This window comes from Scyliorhinus torazame, chromosome 2, assembly GCF_047496885.1.
Source record: "Scyliorhinus torazame isolate Kashiwa2021f chromosome 2, sScyTor2.1, whole genome shotgun sequence".
NCBI classification, from domain to species: domain Eukaryota; kingdom Metazoa; phylum Chordata; class Chondrichthyes; order Carcharhiniformes; family Scyliorhinidae; genus Scyliorhinus; species Scyliorhinus torazame.
In genome coordinates this window covers 390925248-390947460 of record NC_092708.1, presented here as the reverse complement: position 1 = coordinate 390947460, position 22213 = coordinate 390925248, and the positions used below count along the sequence as shown (strand labels likewise).

The window sequence follows — 22213 nt, the reverse complement described above, 5'->3', positions numbered from 1 at the left end:
AAGTAGCAACTATAAGGACAAGAAACAGATGCCTGTTGTGGGGGGTGGCGGGAGTGTGTGTGTGTATGGGGGAGTGTTGCATCAAGACAATGCATGTCTGGGATATTTTTTATTAAGGGGTTTAAGATGGCAGAGAAAGGTCACAATCTAAAGCTGCCGAACTCGCCGTTGAGTCCTGACGTCTGCGATGTGCTACCCAATCCTTCATTGCAGGAGGCCAGGGACGAAAATGTGGGTCATTGTGGCGGGCCATTTATATAACACCTTTTAACCTCCCAAATCTACCAGAATTACTTTAAAAGTAACAATCCTTTAATCTATTATTGTTTTTCTTTAAATTTAGAGTACCTAATTTTTTTTTCCCAATTAAGGAGCAATTTAGCATGGCCAATCCACCTACCCTGCACATCTTTGGGTTGTGGGAGTGATACCCACACTGACACAGGAAGAATGTGCAAACTCCACACAGACAGGCGGCCGGGATCGAACCTGGGTCCTTGGTGCCGTGAGCCAGCAGTGCTAACCACTGTGCCACCGTGCCGCCAACAATCCTGGAATCTAGATGGGTGCAGCAAAATATCTGGATTTTCCCCCTGACTCCTCAGTCATTATTCTCTTACGCCTAGCTAGTTAAATGATTGCCCGTGTTGTGTGTGGACATGTATACTTTACAGCTGCTCGCTCACTGCGTGCTATTCTTTGTTTGTCCTTCCTCAGTGCAATCCACCCCTGAAAGTAAAGGATTTATTTCAAGACATGCAAGATGGGAAGATCCTGATGGCTCTGCTGGAAGTGTTGTCTGGGCAAAGACTGGTAAAGTAATCCCAGCATTGCTGGGCCCTGTGATTTTGATTATTTATTTTCTGCTCATTTTGGTGCAGTGCCGTTTGTTACCTGGTGGTAACTATCATATTGAGGAATACCATTCTGATTATGCCACTATTTTAACTGAGATAAAATGTTTAATAGCAAATATAAACCATTGGTTAGGGCTCCGCTGCTTCTGTCCAATTATGGGCCTACACTGTGGGAAGGATGTCACAGTCTTGGAGTGGGAACAGAAAAGATTTGCCAGAATGGGACTGGGGTCAGAGACATCAGTTACATGGAGAGATTAGAGAAGTTGTGGCGACTCTCAGAGCAGGAGTAAAGGGCAAGATTTAGTTGAAGCGTTCAAAATGAGGGAGCTATTCAAGAAATGAAGAGAACAAAAGGGGGGGGGGGTGTTGGGTGGTGGCTACAGGCCAGCTACTCTGACATTAGCTGCAGGGAAATGCTAGAACTTGTTATTTATAGGGAGTGTTAACAGATCATTAAAAAAAAATAACATGACTGTGTGGTACCCTCAATAACAACGCTTAGAGTGTAAACAGTAAAGAAGACTTTAATAAACTAAGAACTAGGCTAGAGCCGAGACGTGTGCTAGCTGCTGCACTGCCCACAAGGCGGCCCCTTATATACGGCTCACAGATGGGCGGAGCCGGAGGCTGAGTTCCCCAGGGTTCCAAGCCCGGTCTTAAAGGGGACATCACCTTACATGATGACAAGGGTACAGTGTTATAGTAGCCGTTCATCACAGAGTGATTTGAAGCAGCAAAGATTTGTAACATGAAAACTGTTTGACAAATGTAACTAGTTGTGTGGTTGACGAGAACCAGTGAATGTTGTACAGCTGGATTTACAAAAAGCAATAAATAAGGTGCCATACAAGAGGTTATTACATAAAATTAAGGTTCATGGGGTTGGAGGTAATGTCAGCTCTGATTGAGAATTGGTTAATGGACAAAAAACAGAACATAAGCATATTAGGAACGTTTTGAGTTGGCCAGCTGTAACAACTGAAACTCAGCAAGGATCAGTACCTGGGCCTCCGCTATTTACAATCATTATTAATGACGTATACTAAGTAGCTTTGCGCAGTGGCAGTATTGTAGCCAATGAGGTTTAACCGAGGTATGATTATTGGAAACTTTGCCATAGAGCAAGTGTTTTGCATTAAGTTTGCCAATGGCACAAAGTGATGTGTGGAGGATTCAAGGAGGCTGTAAAGGGATATAATGAGTGGACAAGAACATAGCAGATGGAATATAATGTGGAGAAATGATTTACTTTGGCAACTATAACAGAAAATAATATTTTGTAATTGATGAGAGATGGCAAAAGTTTGTAATCGGTGTGTTCCGGCTGTCCTTGAACACTAATTAATAATTAAGAAACAGCAAGTAATTAAGGGTTTGTTAGCCTTAGATTGGTGTTGAAGTGTAAAGAAGGCTTACTGAAATTGTAAAGGACCTTGGTGTGACCACATCTGCAATACTATGTATAGTTTTGGTATAAGGAAGGATGTACCTGCTTTAAGGGAAATGCAATTAACATTCACGATACAGGTTCTGGGATGATGGAACTGGTCTGTGAGGAGTGATAGAGTCGACTGGGCCTATATATCCTACTGTTTAGAGGAATGAGAGATGATCTCATTGAAAGATATGAAATTGTTAGAGAGGTCGACAGGGTGGATGCTGGAAGGATGTATCCCTTGGCTGGTGAGTCTGTAATAGGCGGACACAGAGTCTGAGTAAGGGGTTTGCAATTTAGGACTCATATGAGCAGCACGGTATGGGTAGCATGGTGGTTAGCACAATTGCTGCACAGCTCCAGGGTCCCAGGTTCGATTCCCGGCTTGGGTCACTGTCTGTGCGGAGTCTGCACATTCTCCCCGTGTGTGAGTGGGTTTCCTCCAGGTGCTCCGGTTTCCTCCCACAGTCCAAAGATGTGCAGGTTAGGTGGATTGGCCGTGCTAAATTGCCCTTAGTGTTGGGTGGGGTTACTGGGTTATGGGGATAGGGTGGAGGTGTGGGCTTGGGTAGGGTGCTCTTTCAAAGAGCTGGTGCAGACTCGATGGGCCGAATGGCCTCCTTCTGCACTTTAAATTTTATGATTCTATGAGGAGAAATGTCTTCATTCAAGCAGTTGCACCGTCTACTATATAGAGCTACAGATGCCCATTCCTTGAGAATATTCAAGGTGAAGTTGATGTTGAATATTGAATGGCAGAACAGTCTGAAGGGTTGAATGATGTACTTCTCTTGTCTTATGCCTTGATAGAAAAAACTTGTTCCGCTGGTGGGAAGGTTGGTAACCAGAGAATTGGGCCCCAGTCACACGCTTGGAGCTGCTGTGCAGCAGAGCTCACACTTCTTTCTCACAGGAAAATGGAGTCCAAGGACTTGTCTAGCTCATCTCTCAGCAGCTGGTTGCACTGAGACAATGGCATAGGCAATTTGGCCAGTTTGGGCTTCTGAATTGCACAGATGGCTGGCAGCTTGAGGCACTTGCCCCCATCTTGATACAATGTCGGTTGTCACAGGGTCAAGTCGGTGAAGCAGGACAGGAATGTTCATGGTGTCAATATTGTATGAAGTAACATTTTGCTGGGGCTGCACACCTGAGAAGATGTGTATAACCAGGGGCGGGATTCTCCGACCACCCGCCGGGCCAGAGAATCGCCGGGAGAGCTGCATGACTCCCACCGCCCCGACGCCGACTGCCGCATTCTCCGGCGCCGTTTTTTCGGCGGGGCAGAAATCGCGCCGCGCCAGTCAGGGGCTGTTGGGAGCCCCCCCCCCCCCCCCGGCGATTCTCCAGCCCGTGATGGGCCGGGTGGCCGTCCGTTTTCGGCGGGCCCCGCCGGCGTGAAATACACCAGGTCCGTACCGGCGGGACCTGGCTCTGCGGGCGGCCTGCGGAGTACTCGGATGGGCGTGGGGAGATCTGGCCCCGTGAGGGGCCCCCACGGTGGCCTGGCCCACGATCGGGGCCCACCGATCCGCGGGCAGGCCTGTGCCATGGGGGCACTCTTTACCTTCGCTGGCGCTCCCGTGCATGCGCCAACTCGCGTTGGCCGGCAGTGCCACTCCTCGGCGCCGGTACGGCCCTCCCCGCCGGTTAGGAGAGAATCCCGCTCCCTGTTTTTGTTTTTCGATGGTAGGCATCTACCAGCAGACCATAGATACATGAGTAACTTTTTCACCAGACAACACAGTGCTCTGCGGCCTTGAATTAGCTAATGGTCACTCTTTTTCTTTGCATAGATGCACCAGTACAAACATTCAATGCATCGGATTTTCCGACTAAACAACATTGCAAAGGCCCTGCAGTTTTTAGAGGAAGGATATGTAAGTATCGGGTTATTAACGTTTCCTGAGTTAGGCCTGTGTCAGCAGCTTCTGTCCAATTTACACACGTCCATCATTTGAAATCAAATTTCAATTGTTTCCATCAAATTTATGGTTCTGTAAAAGGCGTGCAAAGCTCCCCACTCGCTGTGCACTGCCTGCTTGCTTTAGGCAGGAAATATAGACAAACTCCAGCCCCACTGACTCTATACATATTGGCATATTGTTCTTGTAATCGGAGATATTTCCTGTAATATTTAGAATTCTAATGTGAGAAGTTTAATCTTGTGAATTTAACGTGTAAATTGGAATATTTATGATCCATAATTGGTGAGGCACTGTGTGACTTGTGGTGTGGAGTCTACTGAAATATCCATTCTGTATCTGTGAATATTTTGAGCATTAACTAGTCAGTGCCTCACTGTTTGTAGGTGAAGCTGGTCAGCATTGATGCCCCGGAGATTGCAGATGGCAACCCTTCCATGATCCTTGGCTTAATCTGGAATATCATTCTTCATTTCCAGGTGAGGTAGTGACACCCCTCTTTTCAGAGGCGAAGCAACCAGCCAATCGTTCTCAAGCCTTTCGAACCAATCAATCAGTTTGGGCTTTGTTGTGCTACACATTATTGGTCAGCCAACCTCATCACATCAATCATGGAAGGATACAGCACAGAAGGCTAACATTTGACCCATTGTGTCTGTGCTGGCCCATTGAAAGAGATATCTAGTTAGTCGCACTCCTCCACTTTCCCCATCTCTATCTAATTACCTTATGAACATCGCCATCTGCATTTGAATGTATTTAAATATAATTATAAGCCTTTACACCTGATCGCAACCCCCACCAGAGTACCATTCACATTGGCGTGACAGATCAGGTACCTGACAATGTGCACCCGTCAAGCAGAGCCCATGTGAGGTGAGCAGGTGAGTTCATGCCTGGGCAGGTCTGAAACATTAACTCCAGCAGCACCTGCTAAGTATTTCCAGCATTTTCTGTTTTCGTTATAGCCACCTCGCATTCGTGCTGAAATCCACCTAGCTTGGTTAACCCTCTAGTTCCATTGGTCAAAATTAATGAGCCAACCACCGATGCCTACCTTCCTTCTACAAAAGTTCCATTAGATGTGGTGCGTTCTTAGGTCAAAAATGAATGCATGTTCATTATACTTTACAGACATATGCAATGGCTTTTGTTTTTAAACAAGGCTTGTAGTCAATCCAGCTCTCCACTCCTGCCCATTCCCAACAGCCCCATTTGTGACCCAGTGCTGCTCTAGTTACACGTCTAATATAATGGTGAAGGTGGATCTCTTGCTTTCAGGCATTAGCTAATCCTTCTCTAGGTTATTTGGAAATAAAGGCTGTCCCTTTCCACAAATCTGTACTGCCTCCCCAGACGATTGTTTGTTTTATTCACTGGTTTCCACACCATCCTGAAAGTACACGCTGAGAAATGGCTCTACAGATGCCAATTATGCTCCAGTATTCTATTCAAGTTTCCATCATTCAGTGTGAGCCTCTTCAGTGAGAGTCAGGTAGGGATTATATGATGGATCAAAAGTTGAGGCCAATATTTTTCCCATCTGATTCCCATGCCATTCCAACAAAGGTTGTAGCCATTGGAAGTGGGAATTCTGACTGATATTTCCCCTCCCTAATCCAGGGATACTGTCATGGCAGCCAACCTTTAACTGTGGGCAAATGAGAGATCAAACCTGACATACCAATGATATCGTTGGAGCCAGATATGGACATTTAATGAATATTCTGGCAGGTGTCCATCCTGCCTGCATACAAAAGCAGATTAAAATCAGAACCACGGGCTGTAAGCTATACATCAATGAGTAGATTCCGTGGATAATTTCTCTGTCCACCCAACTGGTTTCCATTCAGTCAGTCAGGGTTAAAATTCCCTTTGTGTGATGTATCTGCAGTATTTTGATAAATGTTTTGTTCCTGTAACTGCAGATAAAGGAAGCGACTGGACACTTGAAAATCTTTTCTCCCACGTCCAGCTTGTGTTCCTTGCACAGTGAGAGTGACAATGACCTAATGACGCACTGCATCACGAAGGTAAACACCCCTTCGACTCCATACAAAGATCAGAGGAAGGTCATAAAAGTTCTCTTGAATTGGGTGCAGAGGAGGACGGCAAAGTAAGTTTCTTCAAGCTCGTTTCTGCTTCTATCCACAGCAGGATCTCCGTTGTGGTATCCTAGCAACCTGAAACTCTCCCTGAAACCCTCTCTTCCTTCCCCACCTTTAAAAGCCTTGCCATAACCGTACGTTGGCTGTACCCTTGCTGCTTTCTTCCTTGGAATCCACCACTTTCCTTGTCTCGCCTCGAGTCAGAAGGTCATGGATTCAACATCCACACCAATGACTTGAGTACATAATCTAATACTATTACAGTACTTAAGGGAGTACTGCATTGTTTGCCATCTTTTGGATGAGATGTTAAACCAAAGCTCCTTCTACTCACGCAGGTGAGCGAGATCCCAGGACACTATTTAAACAAGAGTAGGCCAATATTTATCCCTTAATGGATACACAAAAAAAAGAGACATTACTCATTGCTGTTTGTGATAGTTTGTTGTATACAAATTGTCTGCCATGTTTCCTAACTCACAACAGTGATTACACCCTTTTTCGTTGATCACTCGCTAACGAGTATGATTGTCCACCTATGAAATTCCATGTCGCTGGTCATGGGTTCTGTGGATTCTTGCATGGCTGCTGTGCCCAATCCTAGAGCCGCAGCTTCAACTGCAATTCTGTCCCTCCAATCAGGAGGCTCCTCCAAGTAGGTCTCTTCCGAGCAAGGGTCTTCCAGGCGTTGACGTCCATGTTGCATTACTTGAGGTAAACCTTCAGGGTGTCTGTGAAGCATTCCCCTTTGTCCTCCTCTTGTTCACAAGCCTTCCTTGAGCTGGGCAAAGAAGATTTACTTTGGCAGTCAGGTCTCTGACATCCTAAGCACATGGCCTGCCTAACGGAGATTTGGTAGATGGAGTTTAATGTAGGTAAGCGTGTCATTTTGGATGAAAAAAATACTAAGGTAAATTATTATCTAAATGGAAAGTGGATTCAAAATGCTTCTGAGCAGGGGGATCTGGGTGTCTTTGTTCATGAATCGCAGAAAGTCGGTTTGCAGGCACAGCATGGAATTAAAAAGGCAAAGGGAATGTTAACATTTACTGCAAAAGGACTGGAGTATAATGTAGCAAAGTGTTGTTGTAATTATATAGGGTGTTGGTGAGACCACATCTGGAGTATTGTGTTCAGTTTTAGTCTCGTTATTTGAGGAAGGATGTCGTGGCATTGGAGGCAGTTCAGAGGAGATTCATTCCGGAGATTCACCAGATTGATTCTGGGAATGGAGGGGTTGATGTATGAGGAGAGATTGAACAGTTTGGGTTTATACTAGCTGGGGTCAAAGCTGCAAGACGATACTTTGAATGCAAGTCTTTGCAGGTAATTAAGTCTTTACAGATCAGAGAGAAGTAGTAAAGACTTAATTACCTGCAAAGACTCGCATTCAAAGTATCGTCTTGCATCTTTGACTTTGTCTATATATATACATATATGTTTCTGGAACCCACCTCTTCATGCACCTGAGGAAGGAGCAGTGCTCTGAAAGCTAGTGATTCGAAACAAACCTGTTGGACTTTAACCTGGTGTTGTAAGACTGTGCCCACCCCAGTCCAATGCCGGCATCTCCACATCATAAAAAAGAAAAAGCTTGCTTTTCTGTATTGCCTTCCATGACCGACAGCAAAGTGCTTTACAGCCAGTGAAGTACTTTTTGAAGTGCAGTAACAATTGAATTTTAGATCCAACCACATTTTTAGGGGAAGAACAAAGAATTCCACAATGGAGGCGTGAACACATATTCTGTATTGTGTCTGTTTAACCCTGTGGCAGATTTTACCCAGAATAGTAATAATTAGATGGTTTCCAGCCCTTGGAAAATTTGGTAGCTTCATGTGGGCCCTGAAATCCAGACACTGAGCAACATGCAGAGTTTCCTCAAGCAGCTCAGTTCCTTCAATGCAAGAGAGGGAACGATGCCACTGTCAGTGTGGTCGCCTTTTAGATGGGTCCCATTTGCCTGTTGAGGTGTCATTAATTGTGGTTTGAGGATGTAACTGGTAAAAGCTTTTAAACAAATGCTCAATGTTTATCCTGAGGAGAGATTTTGGGGCATTGGAAAAGAAAAGTTTGTGATCAGTTTATATTAGTAAAGAGTTTACTTATCATGAACCAGGCACAGGTGCAGAATTAGGCAACTCTTAGTACATGCACCAATGCGTCCCTCAAATTGAGAAATATCCTGTGCCACATGTGCAGGCGGCACTGTAGCAGCATGGTTAGCACTGTTGCTTCACAGCTCCAGGGTCCCAGGTTCGATTCCTGGCTTGGGGTCACTGTCTGTGCGGAGTCTGTACGTTCTCCCCGTGTCTGCGTGGGTTTCCTCGGGGTGCTCCGGATTCCTCCCACAAGTCCCGAAAGACGTGCTTGTAAGGTAATTTGGACATTCTGAATTCTCCCTCCGTGAACCCGAACAGGCGCCGGAATGTGGCGACTAGGGGCTTTTCACAGTAATTTTACAGTGTTAATGTAAGTCTACTTGTGACACTAATAAAGATTATTATTATATCTTGTTCAAAGCACCATGCATAGATCTGTTATGTGCTGCATGTGCAATGTTTATAAAGTAGCCAATACTATGAACTTTATCGTATACAGATATGGCATAACCATCCAGGATTTTGGTACCAGTTGGCGGAGTGGCATTGCGTTCCTGGCTCTTATCAAAGCAATCGACCCTAGTTTAGTGGATATGAGAAAAGTTCTGGAGAGACCAAACAGGGACAATCTTGAAGATGCTTTCAAAATAGCGCATGTCAATCTTGACATCCCACCACTTCTAGAACCCGAAGGTATGGCAGAATTTCTTCCTTTCGCTGTACTGGTTCAACAAGCATTTGTAGATGAGGCAAATTGCTGGATAATGCTTCTACATTGCCCCACTGATGATCCATTTACCCCAATCTCTGAATAGAACCACTTATTGCACCAGTGTGACATTTCCACACCAGTGTGACATTTCCATTTCCTACTTGCTTCTGTGATTGCTTTTTTTTTGGTCATGCATCCTGCTATGCATAGCTTGTATGCTGTGATCATTTCACTTTTAAATATTAATCACTGTACACCAAAACCTGATTTGCATCGATTCACCTTCAGAATGTGAGCCAAAGTGGTGAAACATTATCCATGAAGTAAGCCAGCAGCCCCAATTATCTTCAATACAATGGGGGAGAACATCAAATCACAACCGTCTTGTTTTATACCTGAGAAACAGGCGGCCAGCAGTTTAAAAGCATTGGCGGACACTTCAGCTGCCCTGTTGTTGCAAAAGATTCACCATTTTAAATATTACATCAGGATTGTCAATGAATGAGCAGCCTGCCTGCCTTTGAGATTTGCTACCCAGATGTGAGTCCTTTGCTGGTTGTGTGACACCCTATGCAAAATTCAGGTACAAATGGATGGAGGTTGGAGTTACATCGGCAGGTCAGCTTGATCAGTGGAAAAGAAAAATGGGCACAAAATGTTTCCAAAGTTATTTAGTGTAGATTGAAGGAGTTAGCGATTCTCCTGCGTCCTGAAAGGCACAGATGATCACTACTTGGGCTCATCCCCTTCTCCTTCACCCCTCTCCCAAAGGATGATTCTGTGGGCCGGACGTGTTAGGCTCTTGCCACTTCCATTCACATAAAGCCAGCACTAATCACCCCCACCCCCAGCAGCTTGCTGCCCAAATTCTTCATGCAAGTCTATAATTTATTTCCCAATATGGCAGATTATGCACCATGTACCAGACCCACCTTCCCTTCCCCTGAACATCATCAGACCGGACACTAACAATACAGTGGTTGTTCTCTTTCACCTGCAGATGTGGATGTTGAACGTCCGGAAGAACAGTCCATAACCACTTACGTGTCACAGTTTGTGGAACATTTCCCTGACGTCGATGAGGTATGAGATTCACTTGTCACTGTCTGTCATGCTCTGTGCTACCATTTAGCAGCTGTTCATCTGCCAATTTATGTTAGTAGGTTGACTTTCATTCAACATTCATTGTGCTGGTGTGATAAAAGACAAAAGGGATAGCTACCTTCATCTGGGAGTATGCTTGGGGCAATTCTATCTTGCTGAACTTTTGTCCACCCAATAATCCAGCAAATATGTCCTCTATTAAGGGTAAGGGATACTGGTCGGCACACAACACCGAGTTAATCGTCATTTTAAAGTCACCATAGATTCTCACTCAGCCATCTAGCGTGATAAATGGTATAATTGGGGTTGTCCAATTACTCATCATCACACTCTCGATCGCTCCATCTTTGATCAATTTGGCAAGTTCCATTTTTGACTTTTGGTTTGAAAGCGTAAGGGCCAGTTCTTGCCTTTAAGCATTTCAAGATTCTATCAAGTTTATCTTAAGTCATGCTTTGACTCCAGTCATTTCCCCTAAACTGTTTTCAAATATTTTCTTGTACTTTTCTAAGAGTTTCTATGATGTTTTCTTTCCATCAACCAATTGGTTCACAGCCTGACAATTTTGTTTGATTTTGTTCACTCAAGCTCGTCTGAAAAGTGCAGCATTCCGTTTACCACACGTAATGGCAAGTTTTCAGATTGACCATTTACTTTAACTTGCACCATGATAGGGTGGCACAGTGGTTAGCACTGTTGCCTCACAGTGCCAGAGATCCGAGTTCAATTCCAGCCTTGGGTGACTGTGTGGAATTTGTACGTTCTCCCCGTGTCTGCCCAGCTTTCCTCCGGGTGCTCCGGTTTCTTCCCACAGCACAAAGATGTACAGGTTAGGTGGATTGGCCATGCTAAATTGCCCTTAGTGTCACAAAGGTTAGGTGGAGTTACAGAGTTGCAAGGATGGGGTGGGGGCAGAGGCCTAGGTGGGGTGCTCTTTTGGAGGGTCGGTGCAGATACAACGCGCCAAATGGCCTTCTGCACTGTGTTGATTCTATGATTCTGCCCCAGCAGAAAACCACTTCCCTTTGCTTTAATTCACAGCATTGTTGGATTTTCTGAACTTATTTTCCAATTTCCTTTCCTTTGTCCTAAAAATGCTGATTCCTTGCTGAAGTATGACTCTTCAGGGGCTGTCAACACCAACCCCAACCCTCTCCCTCCCATGTACTCACCCAACTGCCTATTTTTCACAAGCTGGACAGTGATCGTTGGCAGGCTACTGAACTGTGGAAATCATAGCTGATTCTGATCCACCCTCATTCAATCCTCATGTATACACTTTTTCAATGGGGAGGGGCAAAGGAGGATCATTGAACATTGCTCTGGAGTAAGAACCCTGGATGAATTTTGTTCTCTATAATCCAATGTGCAGAGGCCAGTTGTAGCATCCCTACTGTGGTGTTGGGTGCTCTGGTGCACAGATGAGCCAACACAGTTGTATGTGGTACAACTCTATTTTATTATAACTCTTATAATACAGTTCGTTCTGGATACTCTGCACGTGCTGTCTCCCTGAGTGTCCTTGGCAATAGCTGTGTCCTGGTTCCCCTCTGCAGCTCTTACTGACCACCAGGGGTTGTGTCTGTGCTTTTATATCTTTCTGTCATTGGTTGTGGTGTTGTGTGTTCTGATTTGTCTGTTGGTGTGTCTATCATGATGTGTGTGTTTGAATATCATGACATCCCCCTTTTTTACAAAGACAAGTGCCTACGTGGTTATAAATACAATTGTGTCGTGAGTGCATCTAAGAGTGTGCGTTTGTGTTGTGTACAGCGTGTGTTTATGACGTAACTATTTACATGGGGCGATGTCGGGTGCGTCACACTAACAAGGTTGTACCATAACAAAACTTGGATGCGAGAGAAAAAAAAACTTGAACATTGGTCCGGTCAGACGATATCTGGAACAATAAACAACAACAGGTTATAATACAGAAGTGTTTGACTTTTTGAACGTATTAACAGCGTTATAAGTCCAGTCTAATGGGTGACCGCCTCAAGAATGGGCTGGTCCTCAAGCCGGTTCAGCTGTGGAGATTTGGGGTCACACTGGTTCACCTTGGACTGTTGGAGGTGATGCTGTTGCCGAAGTCTCTACTTTACCATTTGTTGTACTTCGTGCAGTGCTTGGTTTTTTTCATTCTTGCAAATATAACATTCAACATCTTTGTTAGTGGTGCCCTGGCTGTGGTTTGGTTCTGGTGGCGATGGAAGGGGCATGATCCGTGGCACCTCCACGAAGTCATCCTTGGGAACCAGTGGAGGATCCGGCGTGTGCGTACGGTGCAGTTGCGAGCGTGGAAGGCGGCACAGAGCCCGCTGATTGCGCCTACGCACCAATCCATCCGCCCTGCATGCCAGGAACAAGGTGGAGTCTGTTTTCTTTTTATGTTTGTGGTGGACGGCATCTTGTAGCCGATGGGTCGTTGCCATCGAAGTAGCACCATCACTAATATCATGCAAGGCGATGACTGTGCCAGATGTGGAAGTTGGCCAAGACCGTGTACGCTGGTTCCGGCCACCTGCTGTGCCGGAAGGGCGACTCCGCAGAGAAACGTCGAAGCATGTCGCCTTGGATAGAGAATTGTTGCTCGCATCAACGTCTGGCGATGGCGCGAGTTGGTGTGTCCATCTTGGACCGCCGATGCTGGTTGCCACTGCCGACCCAGTGGGACTGCCACGCGATCCATTCCCTGTCGCCGTGGCATCTGCCGTCACCCTGAGCGTGCCATCACCGAGGCCGCGACACCGCCCGTCCGGAGCAAGGTCTGGCGTGCGCAGATCAGAGTCGGCGCTTGGCTGCTCCCCATCTGGAGTCCGGTCTGCCTTCCGTCGATGCCCCCCGTCCGGAGTCCCAACAGGTTCACTGGAGGCAGCCGAGATTCCCTGAAGCTGCACTTCTGGAGTCGGAACATGCAGGAATGCACCAACCAGTGGAGAGGCTCGAGCCATCGAGGGTGGAAGCGGTGCGCCGCCACCGCAGTCGTCAGTGGTCCCACCGTGATCGTTGAGTGCCTCGGTACGCACTAGGCGAGGTCTGTCACCTTGCACCTTTTGCATGGGAAGTGGGATGCTGTCGTCACTCGTCTCACATCCCGTGGATAGATCGTCATTAGCAGCTTGCTGTTCACTAGGGTTGGGTAAATTGTCAGAGTTTTCATCTGGTGGTGCACACCATGTCGGTGGACTGTCATTGTCTTGCCATTGTCCTTCATTTGGGCTTTTCTTCTTTGGAACTTTAAATCTTCCCCCAGACATTGCAGAACCTTGTTTATTACCCCCAAATTCTCCCATATGTATGGTCTCGAATATAGTATCCACTGTTTCTATCGACATTGTACCATTTTCCAAAGAACATTCCGTTTCACTTTTCTTCTCAGGTACCTCATATGTAACTTTGTTTGATGTACATGCCTTCATGGTCTCTGGGTCTGATTTTGCTGGGACTGGCATGGTCACAGTCTCTTTTTTACTGTTCTCAATTGCCCACATTATACTCCCCATACATAACTGCTTAAGCACTGGGGTTAGTGTGGTACAATGGATAATCGGGTCGACCTTATCTGCATCTTCATCATTAGTGGAAAGCACACTTGGTTCACTTGAAACTGCTGTGGGTGTTAAATTCGTTATCTGGCTACTCGATGTCGGTGTCCTCAGGATTCTTGCTCCAATGTTCTGCTCAATAATCAGTGGAGTGTGTATAGGTTCAATGCAATTAATGTTCCCCTCCAGGTTTGAAGAGTCATTACTGACTAACTGCTGGTCTCCGAAGTTGGGATTTTGCGGTATTGTGTTGAAGGGAGACATTTGTCCCTGCTGTAGATATGATTCAGGTTGTGTTATTTCCATTACCTGAGGATCAATGTCTTGTCCATTTTTTCGATCCGTACTAAAACACTGGCAATTCTCAGTCTGCTCCTTGCAAGTTAAACATACAATTAATTTCGTTAGCAAATCCTCAGCATCCTTCTGTGGCCGTGCTGCATTATTAATCTCTGTTCGGCTACAATGATCCTGAAGGTCAGCGCATAAACCTTTTTTCTTCGGGCTTGGACGAGGCGATTCCTTTGGCTTGTCTTCAGTTGGGCTTGAACAGTCTTCAGCGCTGTGCCCTTTATTGTAGCGTGAGAGACCGTCATGGTCATGCTGCTGTGTAGTGGAGCATGGTAGGCTGTTATAGCCTTCTTGCTGTTCACGGGAGCATGGCAGACTTGCATCGTCTGCCGCTGGTTGGTCAGGAGAGGTTGCTAGACCCTCATGGTCTTGTTCCTGCAAGGACTGCGCTCTGGAGTCTTGCATTCCTTCCATCGTGGAGTCCGTCCACGAGCTCTCTGTGGAGGCTTGTGACACTGGAGTCACTTCTTGTTCGTGCAAGGACTGCGCTCTGGAGTCTTGCGTTGCTTCTATCGTGGAGGCTGTCCACGAGCTTGCTGTGGAAGCTTGTGACACTGGAGTCACTTCTGGTTCATGCGAGGACTGCACTCTGGAGTCTTGCATGTCTTCTTTCATAGAGTCGGGAACGTTGAGCGGGACATGGACCACGCTCTGTGTGGCAGCAGGGCACTCTCCGTGTGCTTGCACCGCTCCCTGTCTGGTAATGTCAGGCTGCAGCATCATCCGGTACTGATAAGTTGGAACGTCATATCTGCTGGGTTGAAGATCCTCAAATCCGAAAAATGAATCCGCATCTGCGTCGGATTCAATATGGGGGCCGCCAATGTGCAACACGAAAGGTTCGTCCGAGTCATAGTCATATAGGACCACGGAGCTATCATTGGGCTCGCGAGGTCCGGAAACACTGTAAAAATCGTCATCGAAGTATTCAAGGTCGGAATCATCGGCTTGTGCGTAGGTAACTGCTTGTCGGAGGGTTCTTCGGAGGTTAAATTCATCTCCTGGGTCAATTTGCGGCACTGTGCTGTCATTCCAGGTGAAGGAAGGTTGTTTTACAGCTTTAACAGATTTTTGTTTTTTTGATTTGGGACGTTTCCCTTTTAAATTGGATTTGGGACATTTCCTTTTTAAATTGATCCAGTCTTGGGCCTCTGACATCCTGACGCTCGGTATGTAGCACGTAGGAAGCGACTGCGCATGCTCAGATCGCTGTTCCTTTACCGATGGCCGTTTTCTTAACTGCGCATGCGCACCATATTGCGCATGCGCAAACGAAACTTCCGGTTCTGCGCACTTCTCGCGCAACTGTGCTAGCATTATACCTTTAGCAAGATGGCCGCCGACCTCGACCCAGCCTTTTCTCAGGCCCGGGATTTCGGGCTCCGGGATCCCAGCCACGAGGTGAGTACTGCAGCTTGTCTTACCTTTAAGTCCCCATTGGATTGCGTATTCTTCACAGTACTTGGCGAATTTGCCCATGACTGCCTGGTAATCGTGCCTTTGCTGCCTCCTGAAGAACCTGAACCTTCTGAACATTGCTCTTGCCCTTGCACCGGCGACGATGAGGAGAAATTCAATTTTTTCCTTATCATCCAGGTCTTGGAGTTCAGCTGCCGCCAGGAACAACTCGAACATTTGCCGGAATCGCCGCCAGTTTTCGTGGAGGTCGCCGTCGCACTGGAGCGCCTGCGGAACCGGGAGCTCGTGCATCATGCCTGGGCACTGCTGGTTGTCTCTGTACACTGAGGTATGCCGGCAGGTATCGATCCACTCCTGTACCATGTGGTGTTGGGTGCTCTGGTGCACAGATGAGCCAACACAGTTGTATGTGGTACAACTCTATTTTATTATAACTCTTATAATACAGTTCGTTCTGGATACTCTGCACGTGCTATCTCCCTGAGTGTCCTTGGCAATAGCTGTGTCCTGGTTCCCCTCTGCAGCTCTTACTGACCACCAGGGGTTGTGTCTGTGCTTTTATATCTTTCTGTCATTGGTTGTGGTGTTGTGTGTTCTGATTTGTCTGTTGGTGTGTCTATCATGATGTGTGTGTTTGAATATCATGACACCTACGACCACCATGGCCAAGATCAGCCCAGATCATGGGAATGAATTGAGGTCATCCTGATTTTTATGGCCCAGTTTAGCACTACATTAAACCACACTTGAGAGAAAACAATGCTGCCACCAGAAAGATTGGTTGAAATGGAATAGATATTGCTGGTTAATTATTTACCTGGATTGCATTTTTGTGTCGCAATTAGTGAAGTAGCAGAATTGTTAGGGTGTAGGTGGAGGCCATTCCGTCCATCGTGTCTGTACTGGCTCTCTGAATGAGCATTATAACTTGGTGCCATTCTCCTCCTTTCCCCTGTAACATTGAAATACTCATCGAATGCCTTGATTGAATCTGCATCCACGACACTTCCAGGCCATGCATTCCAGACCCGAGCCACACGCTGGGTGAAAGTGTTTTTTACACCGCATTTGCTTTTGCAAGTCACTTTAAATCATTCTTGATTTTTTTTTACAATCAGAAACAGTCTCCCTATCTACTCTGTCCAGCTTCCTCATCATTTTGATCATCTCAAATTTCCTCTTAGCCTTCTTCTCTCCAAGGGGAATAATCCCAACCAATCTATCTTCATAACTGACATTTCTCACCTCTGGAACCATTCTTGTAAACCTCTCCTGACCTCTCACCAATGCGTTCACATCCTTCCTAAAGTCTGGTGTCCGGAAATGTACACAAAATTCCAGCTGAGATCTAACTAGTGTGTCTTCACGTTTGGCATAACCTCTTTGCTTTTGTATTCTGTGCCTCTATTCATAAAGCCTAGGATACTGTATTTTATATTAACTACTCTCCCCACCTGTCCTGCCACCTTTAATGACTTATGCACATATACACCCACGTCACACTGCTCCTGCAGACCCTTTAGAGTATCCCTTATTTTATTCTAGGTGCGATTTAGCAGTCTTTAGTTAAAGTCCGCTGTTGGGCACATTTAGAAGGGTGTTTCTAAGTGGCCACTCTATTCAACGGCACTTTGATGTTTTTGTTTGGTCTCTGGGAGGTTCTCTCTGCCGAGGCCAGAGGGATTTCGAGGCCAGCAGCCTCGATCCTTCCCCTTTCCCGCCCCCTGCCTTTTTGCATCCCCCCTCACTCCCTTCTACTTGGCAAGCCTCCCCGGGCCCTACTCCTGGTACTGCCAGCCTGGCACCCTGCCAGGAGTGCCACCCTGCCCTGTCCCTGACCACCCAGGGGTCTCCAATGACTTGGGAGATCCCCCAGGTGCCGGTACACCGTGGACCAGTACTAAACAGCGCTTGGTGCGGTCTCCCATGTGCAGGCGGTGAGTCTGTCAACCAGGTATTTATATTCTGATCAGGATCTTACCCAGTGAGGGAGAGATCCAGATCACACAGGGTGGAGCAAGTCGGGTGACTCATGATCGGCCTGGCGCAGAGCCCAATTTGGGACTCGCGTGCGGTTCACCTATTGAGCTCGGATCCGTGCCGGGCGCAACAGGGTTGCTGAATCGTGGCTATTGTCTCACCATGTTCTTCCTGCCAAAATGGATCATCTCACACTTCATCTGCAACCTATCTGCCAACTTGCCTATGTCCTTTTGACGATCTACACTATCCTCATGGTGTACAATACTTTCAAATTTCGTATCAGCTGCAAACTTTGAAATTGTCCCCTGCATACCAAGGTCCAGATCTTAATATATATCGGGAAAAGCGAGTGTCCCAATTTCGGTCCCTGAGGAACTCCATCACAACGAACGTTCTTCCATCCTGAAAAATATCTATTGACCATTTCTCTCTGTTCCCTGTTACTCAGCCAATTTAGTTTATTCCATGAGACATGACATTTCTCCCATGTCTGTTGTGTGGCACCATATCAAATACCTCTTGAAAGTCCATGTGAACATTGTTACCCTCATCAACCCTCTCTGATACTACTTCAAAAACTCCAGCAAATTAGTTACATACAATGTTCCCTTAAGAAATCCATGCTGGCTCTGACATATAGAAAACTGCATTTTAGCTGAAGTGATGAATTTGTAAAAGTACTGATTGGATGCATTTATTAATCCTAAATGTGATCCTATCACTTTGATAGTAAAACATGCAGTACTTTTCTTTCCCATACCCTTGGTTAGCAAGACACTATACTCTATCCAGGAGGGCATGGCCAGTGCTGCTGAAATCAGTTACTGGGGGATCCATGAGAACAGAGGTATAGCCATTCTCCCTCCCAAACTTTTTTCCTTGAAACCATAGAATGCACTTTCAGAATCCAAGGCACTCCATTTAGGACTGAGACGAGGATTTTCTTTCCACTCAAAGGGTGGTGAGTCTTTGAAATTCTCTGCTATGGAGCCATGGAGGCTCCGTCATGAGTATGTTCAAGACAGAAATTGATAGATTTCTAGACATTAAAGATACCATGGGATATGGGGATAGTGACATTGGGAAGATGACATTGAAGTAGAAGGTCTAGTTGAATGGCGGAAGAGGCCTGATGGACCAAATGGCCTACCCTTCTTTCCTATGTCTTTATGTTCACCTGCCAGTGAAGAAAACATCTGGGGCGGGATTCTCCGACCCCCCGCCGGGTCGGAGAATCGCTGGGAGCTGGCGTGAATCCCGCCCCCGCCGGTTGCCAAAGTCTCCGGCACCGGATATTCGGCGGGGGCGGGAATCGCGCCGCGCCGGTCGGCAGGCCCCCCCTCCCCCCCCCAGCGATTCTCCGGCCTGCGATGGGCCGAAGTCCTGCTGCTGGAATGCCTGTCCCGCCGGCGAGAATCAAACCACCTCTCTTACCGGCGGGACTAAGCGGCGCGGGCGGGCTCCGGGGTCCTGGGGGGGGCGCGGGGCGATCTGGCCCCGGGGGGTGCCCCCACAGTGGCCTGGCCCGTGATAGGTACCAACCGATCTGCGGGCGGTCCTGTGTTGTGGGGGCACTCTTGTCCCTCCGCCTCGGCCAAAGCCTTCACCATGGCTGACGCGTAAGAGACATCCCCCCTGCGCATGCGCGGGGATGACGTCAGCAGCCGCTGACGCTCCCGTGCATGCTCCGACTTCCGCCCGCCAGCGAGGTCCTTTTGGCCCCGGCTGTCGTGGCGCCAAATGCCTTCCACGGCAGCCGGTGGAGCGGAAACCACTCTGACACGGGTCTAGCCCCTCACCGTGAGGGCTTGGCCCCTAAAGATGCGGATCCGCACCTTTGGGGCGGCCCGATGCCGGAGTGGTTCACGCCACTCCATCCCGCTGGGACCCCCCGCCCAGCCGGGTAGGGGAGAATCCCGGCCCTGGTTTCTATGAAGTGATATCTTACAAAATGGCGGAAATTGGGGCATGCCATGTCATGAGTTATGTAAATGAGCCCTACTCTTGAGCTCCTAATCCAGATTAATGTATATGAGCCCTACTCTAGATCTCCAAATCCAGATTAATATTCAAACCTTGTTATTACATTTAATCATTATTATCTGTCGACAGAACAATGCTGCAGAAGATGTCTATGACTCTCCATTTGAAGACTCTCTTACCAAGTCTGCAGCCATGTCCATAGAGATTGGTGCACAGGATTCCAATAAGATGCACACTGGACATACATATCATACTTCAAATAATGGCTTGCCTGCCCAAGATAAAGATGACCGTTCTCTTGTTATTCAGGAGAGGGATTCTGTTGAAGGAGAAATGGTTACCACTCCCTTTATTGGTGTTTCCAGCACCAATAGCTCAAATACATCCTTACATCAAGACAGTCAGTCAACATCTTTGGATCTGCACAACGGATCTTTGAAACGGGCCTCTGATGCCGATGCTACTGACACTGTAGAAGAGATTTATGTCTTACTGCGCCCATTGAAGAGAAAGTCTTCAACTGGGGAGAAAATATTAGTGTTGGAGAAGGAGCCTTCCTCTCCAGTCACTTATGATCATCATTCACCAGTTGCAGCAAATGATGTGATAAAAATTGGGTCCAGAGTTGAAATACCTCAATCTTTTGCAAAAGATCTTTGCGGCGACTCCTTGGAAACATCGTCCGAAAAGGAAAACTCAAGCTTATGTAATACATTGCATGAAAACCCCAATAGTCCACAAGATCAGTACCTTTCTTCAGATTGTGTATACACACAACTGAGTGCCGGTATGCCTGCTCGGAGTCGAAATGTTTCAGAATCGTGTACACAGACTGATGAAAAACCACCCCCTGAACACAATGAGCTGTTGCCTTCAGTCATAGATAGTACCCTGTTGGATGATGTAAAGGTGTCTGTAATTCCACTTAACCTTGTTTACTATCCCCATTACAAGGTACCTGTATCTGAGGTACTTGAAGCTTTCACAGTCACTGGTAATCCCCAAAAGGAATTTATTACAGAGTTTCAACATTTAAAAGACTTGTCGCCACTTGTTGATGAAGCTTACCAGTCTTGTTCTGAACTCAGTAGTTCACTTTCACTGCAAGAACTTAGCCCTTCGTTCTCTGAAAATACTTTGTGCACTCCTGACTCTGATCAGATTTGCACCTTAAATAATTTGAATCACCCCGAAGTTGAAGTCTCTCAACCCTTTTCTTCTTTCCAAGGAATTGTGCAGTCCCAGTTTATGCCAGTAGCAATGGCCAGTGCTCCCAATGAACGCATTCTAGTGTCTCTTGATAAATTGCCTGAACAGCCTGTCTTGAAAGCTATTAATGAACAATTGGAAGACAGACCTTCAGTGCAAAAGTATGGAGATCTTCAGATGCCCAAGAGAGAAAATGAAAAGAATCGAGAGGAAAACAGTGCAGATCCAAAGGTAACAAAACTTCACTTTGCTTGTGTGACACCTTGATTTGTGAGGTCTAGTATAATGTTTACCTTATGTAAGGTTACATTTGCTTACGAGTCAAATTTTAGTTTTCCTAACCTCATTTGCTATTTATGACTGACCCTGATGTTCCAGAGTACATTAAGGGCAGTCTGAAAATTCAAATTCTGTTTTGTTTTAAATCTAAAAATAAAAGCGACCTTGAAGCTACCTGACCATTGTGAAAATCCAACCTGTTCACTTAATGTTTTATAACTAGAAAATTTGCCATGCTTACCTGGTTTGGTCTATATTTGACTCCAGTCCCACACAAACGTGGTTGATTCAACGGAACTCGGGTGGTTTAGCAAACCACTCAGTTGTATCAATAATCATAGAATCCCTACAGTGCAGAAGGAGGCCATTTGGCTCATCGAGTCTGCACCGACCCTGCGAAAGAGCGCCCTAACTAAGCCCAATCCCCCGTAACCCCACCTAACCTTTTGGACATTAAGGGGCAATTTAGCATGGCCACTCCACCTAACCTGCACATCTTTGGACTGTGGAAGGAAATCGGAGCACCCGAAGGAAACCCACGCAGACATGGGGAGAATGTGCAAACTCCACACAGACAGTTACCCGAGGTCGGAATCAAACCCTGGTCCCTGGCGCTGCGAGACAGCAGTGCTAACCACAGCTTACCTGGTCTTTCATACAACTAAGTAGATTGCTAAGCCAACACTGTAAAGGCAGTTAAGAATTAAGCATGCTGAGCTCAGTAGTACATTTTCACATCAAAATGTACCAGCTTTTCTGGGCAACTACTATAGAACCAGGAACTAAAAGACACACAAGAGCAGCATACACCGACAGTGGTATTCATTCCTCTAAAACATCAAAGATCCAACAGGCAGGGTGGCACAATGGTTAGCACTGCTGCCTCACAGCGCCAGGGACCCTGGTTCAATTCTAGCCTTGGGTGTCTGTGTGGAGTTTGTACGTTCTCCCCGTCTCTGCTTGGGTTTCCTCCCGGTGCTCCAGTTTCTTCCAAAGATGTGCGAGTTAGGTGGATTGGCCATGCTAAATTGCTGCTTAGGTGAGGTTACAAAGCAGGTCGGAGAGTGGGCAATGATAGGGTGCTCTTTCGGAGGGTCGGTGTAGACTCGATGGGCTGAATGGTCTCCTTCTGCATTGTAGGGATTCTATGTTTCCCTGTATCCCTGGGTTAAATCTGTAGAGTAATGGACAGATACTC

At 46.6% G+C, this 22213-nt stretch overlaps 1 protein-coding gene and 1 pseudogene across 2 annotated transcripts in view; both read left to right on the top strand.

Annotated features, from left to right (window-relative positions):
* LOC140405769 (uncharacterized) overlaps window positions 1-22213 on the top strand; it is a 96516-nt gene that overhangs the window by 48332 nt on the left and 25971 nt on the right. For both annotated transcript variants that reach the window (XM_072494202.1, XM_072494205.1), the window contains exons 3-9: window positions 718-813; window positions 4092-4175; window positions 4607-4699; window positions 6149-6336; window positions 8930-9123; window positions 10143-10225; window positions 19657-20967. In XM_072494202.1, the coding sequence (XP_072350303.1) occupies window positions 718-813; window positions 4092-4175; window positions 4607-4699; window positions 6149-6336; window positions 8930-9123; window positions 10143-10225; window positions 19657-20967 (2049 nt within the window). The remainder of the gene's footprint in view (window positions 1-717; window positions 814-4091; window positions 4176-4606; window positions 4700-6148; window positions 6337-8929; window positions 9124-10142; window positions 10226-19656; window positions 20968-22213) is intronic.
* On the top strand, window positions 1909-2041 carry LOC140408119 (U4 spliceosomal RNA; annotated as a pseudogene).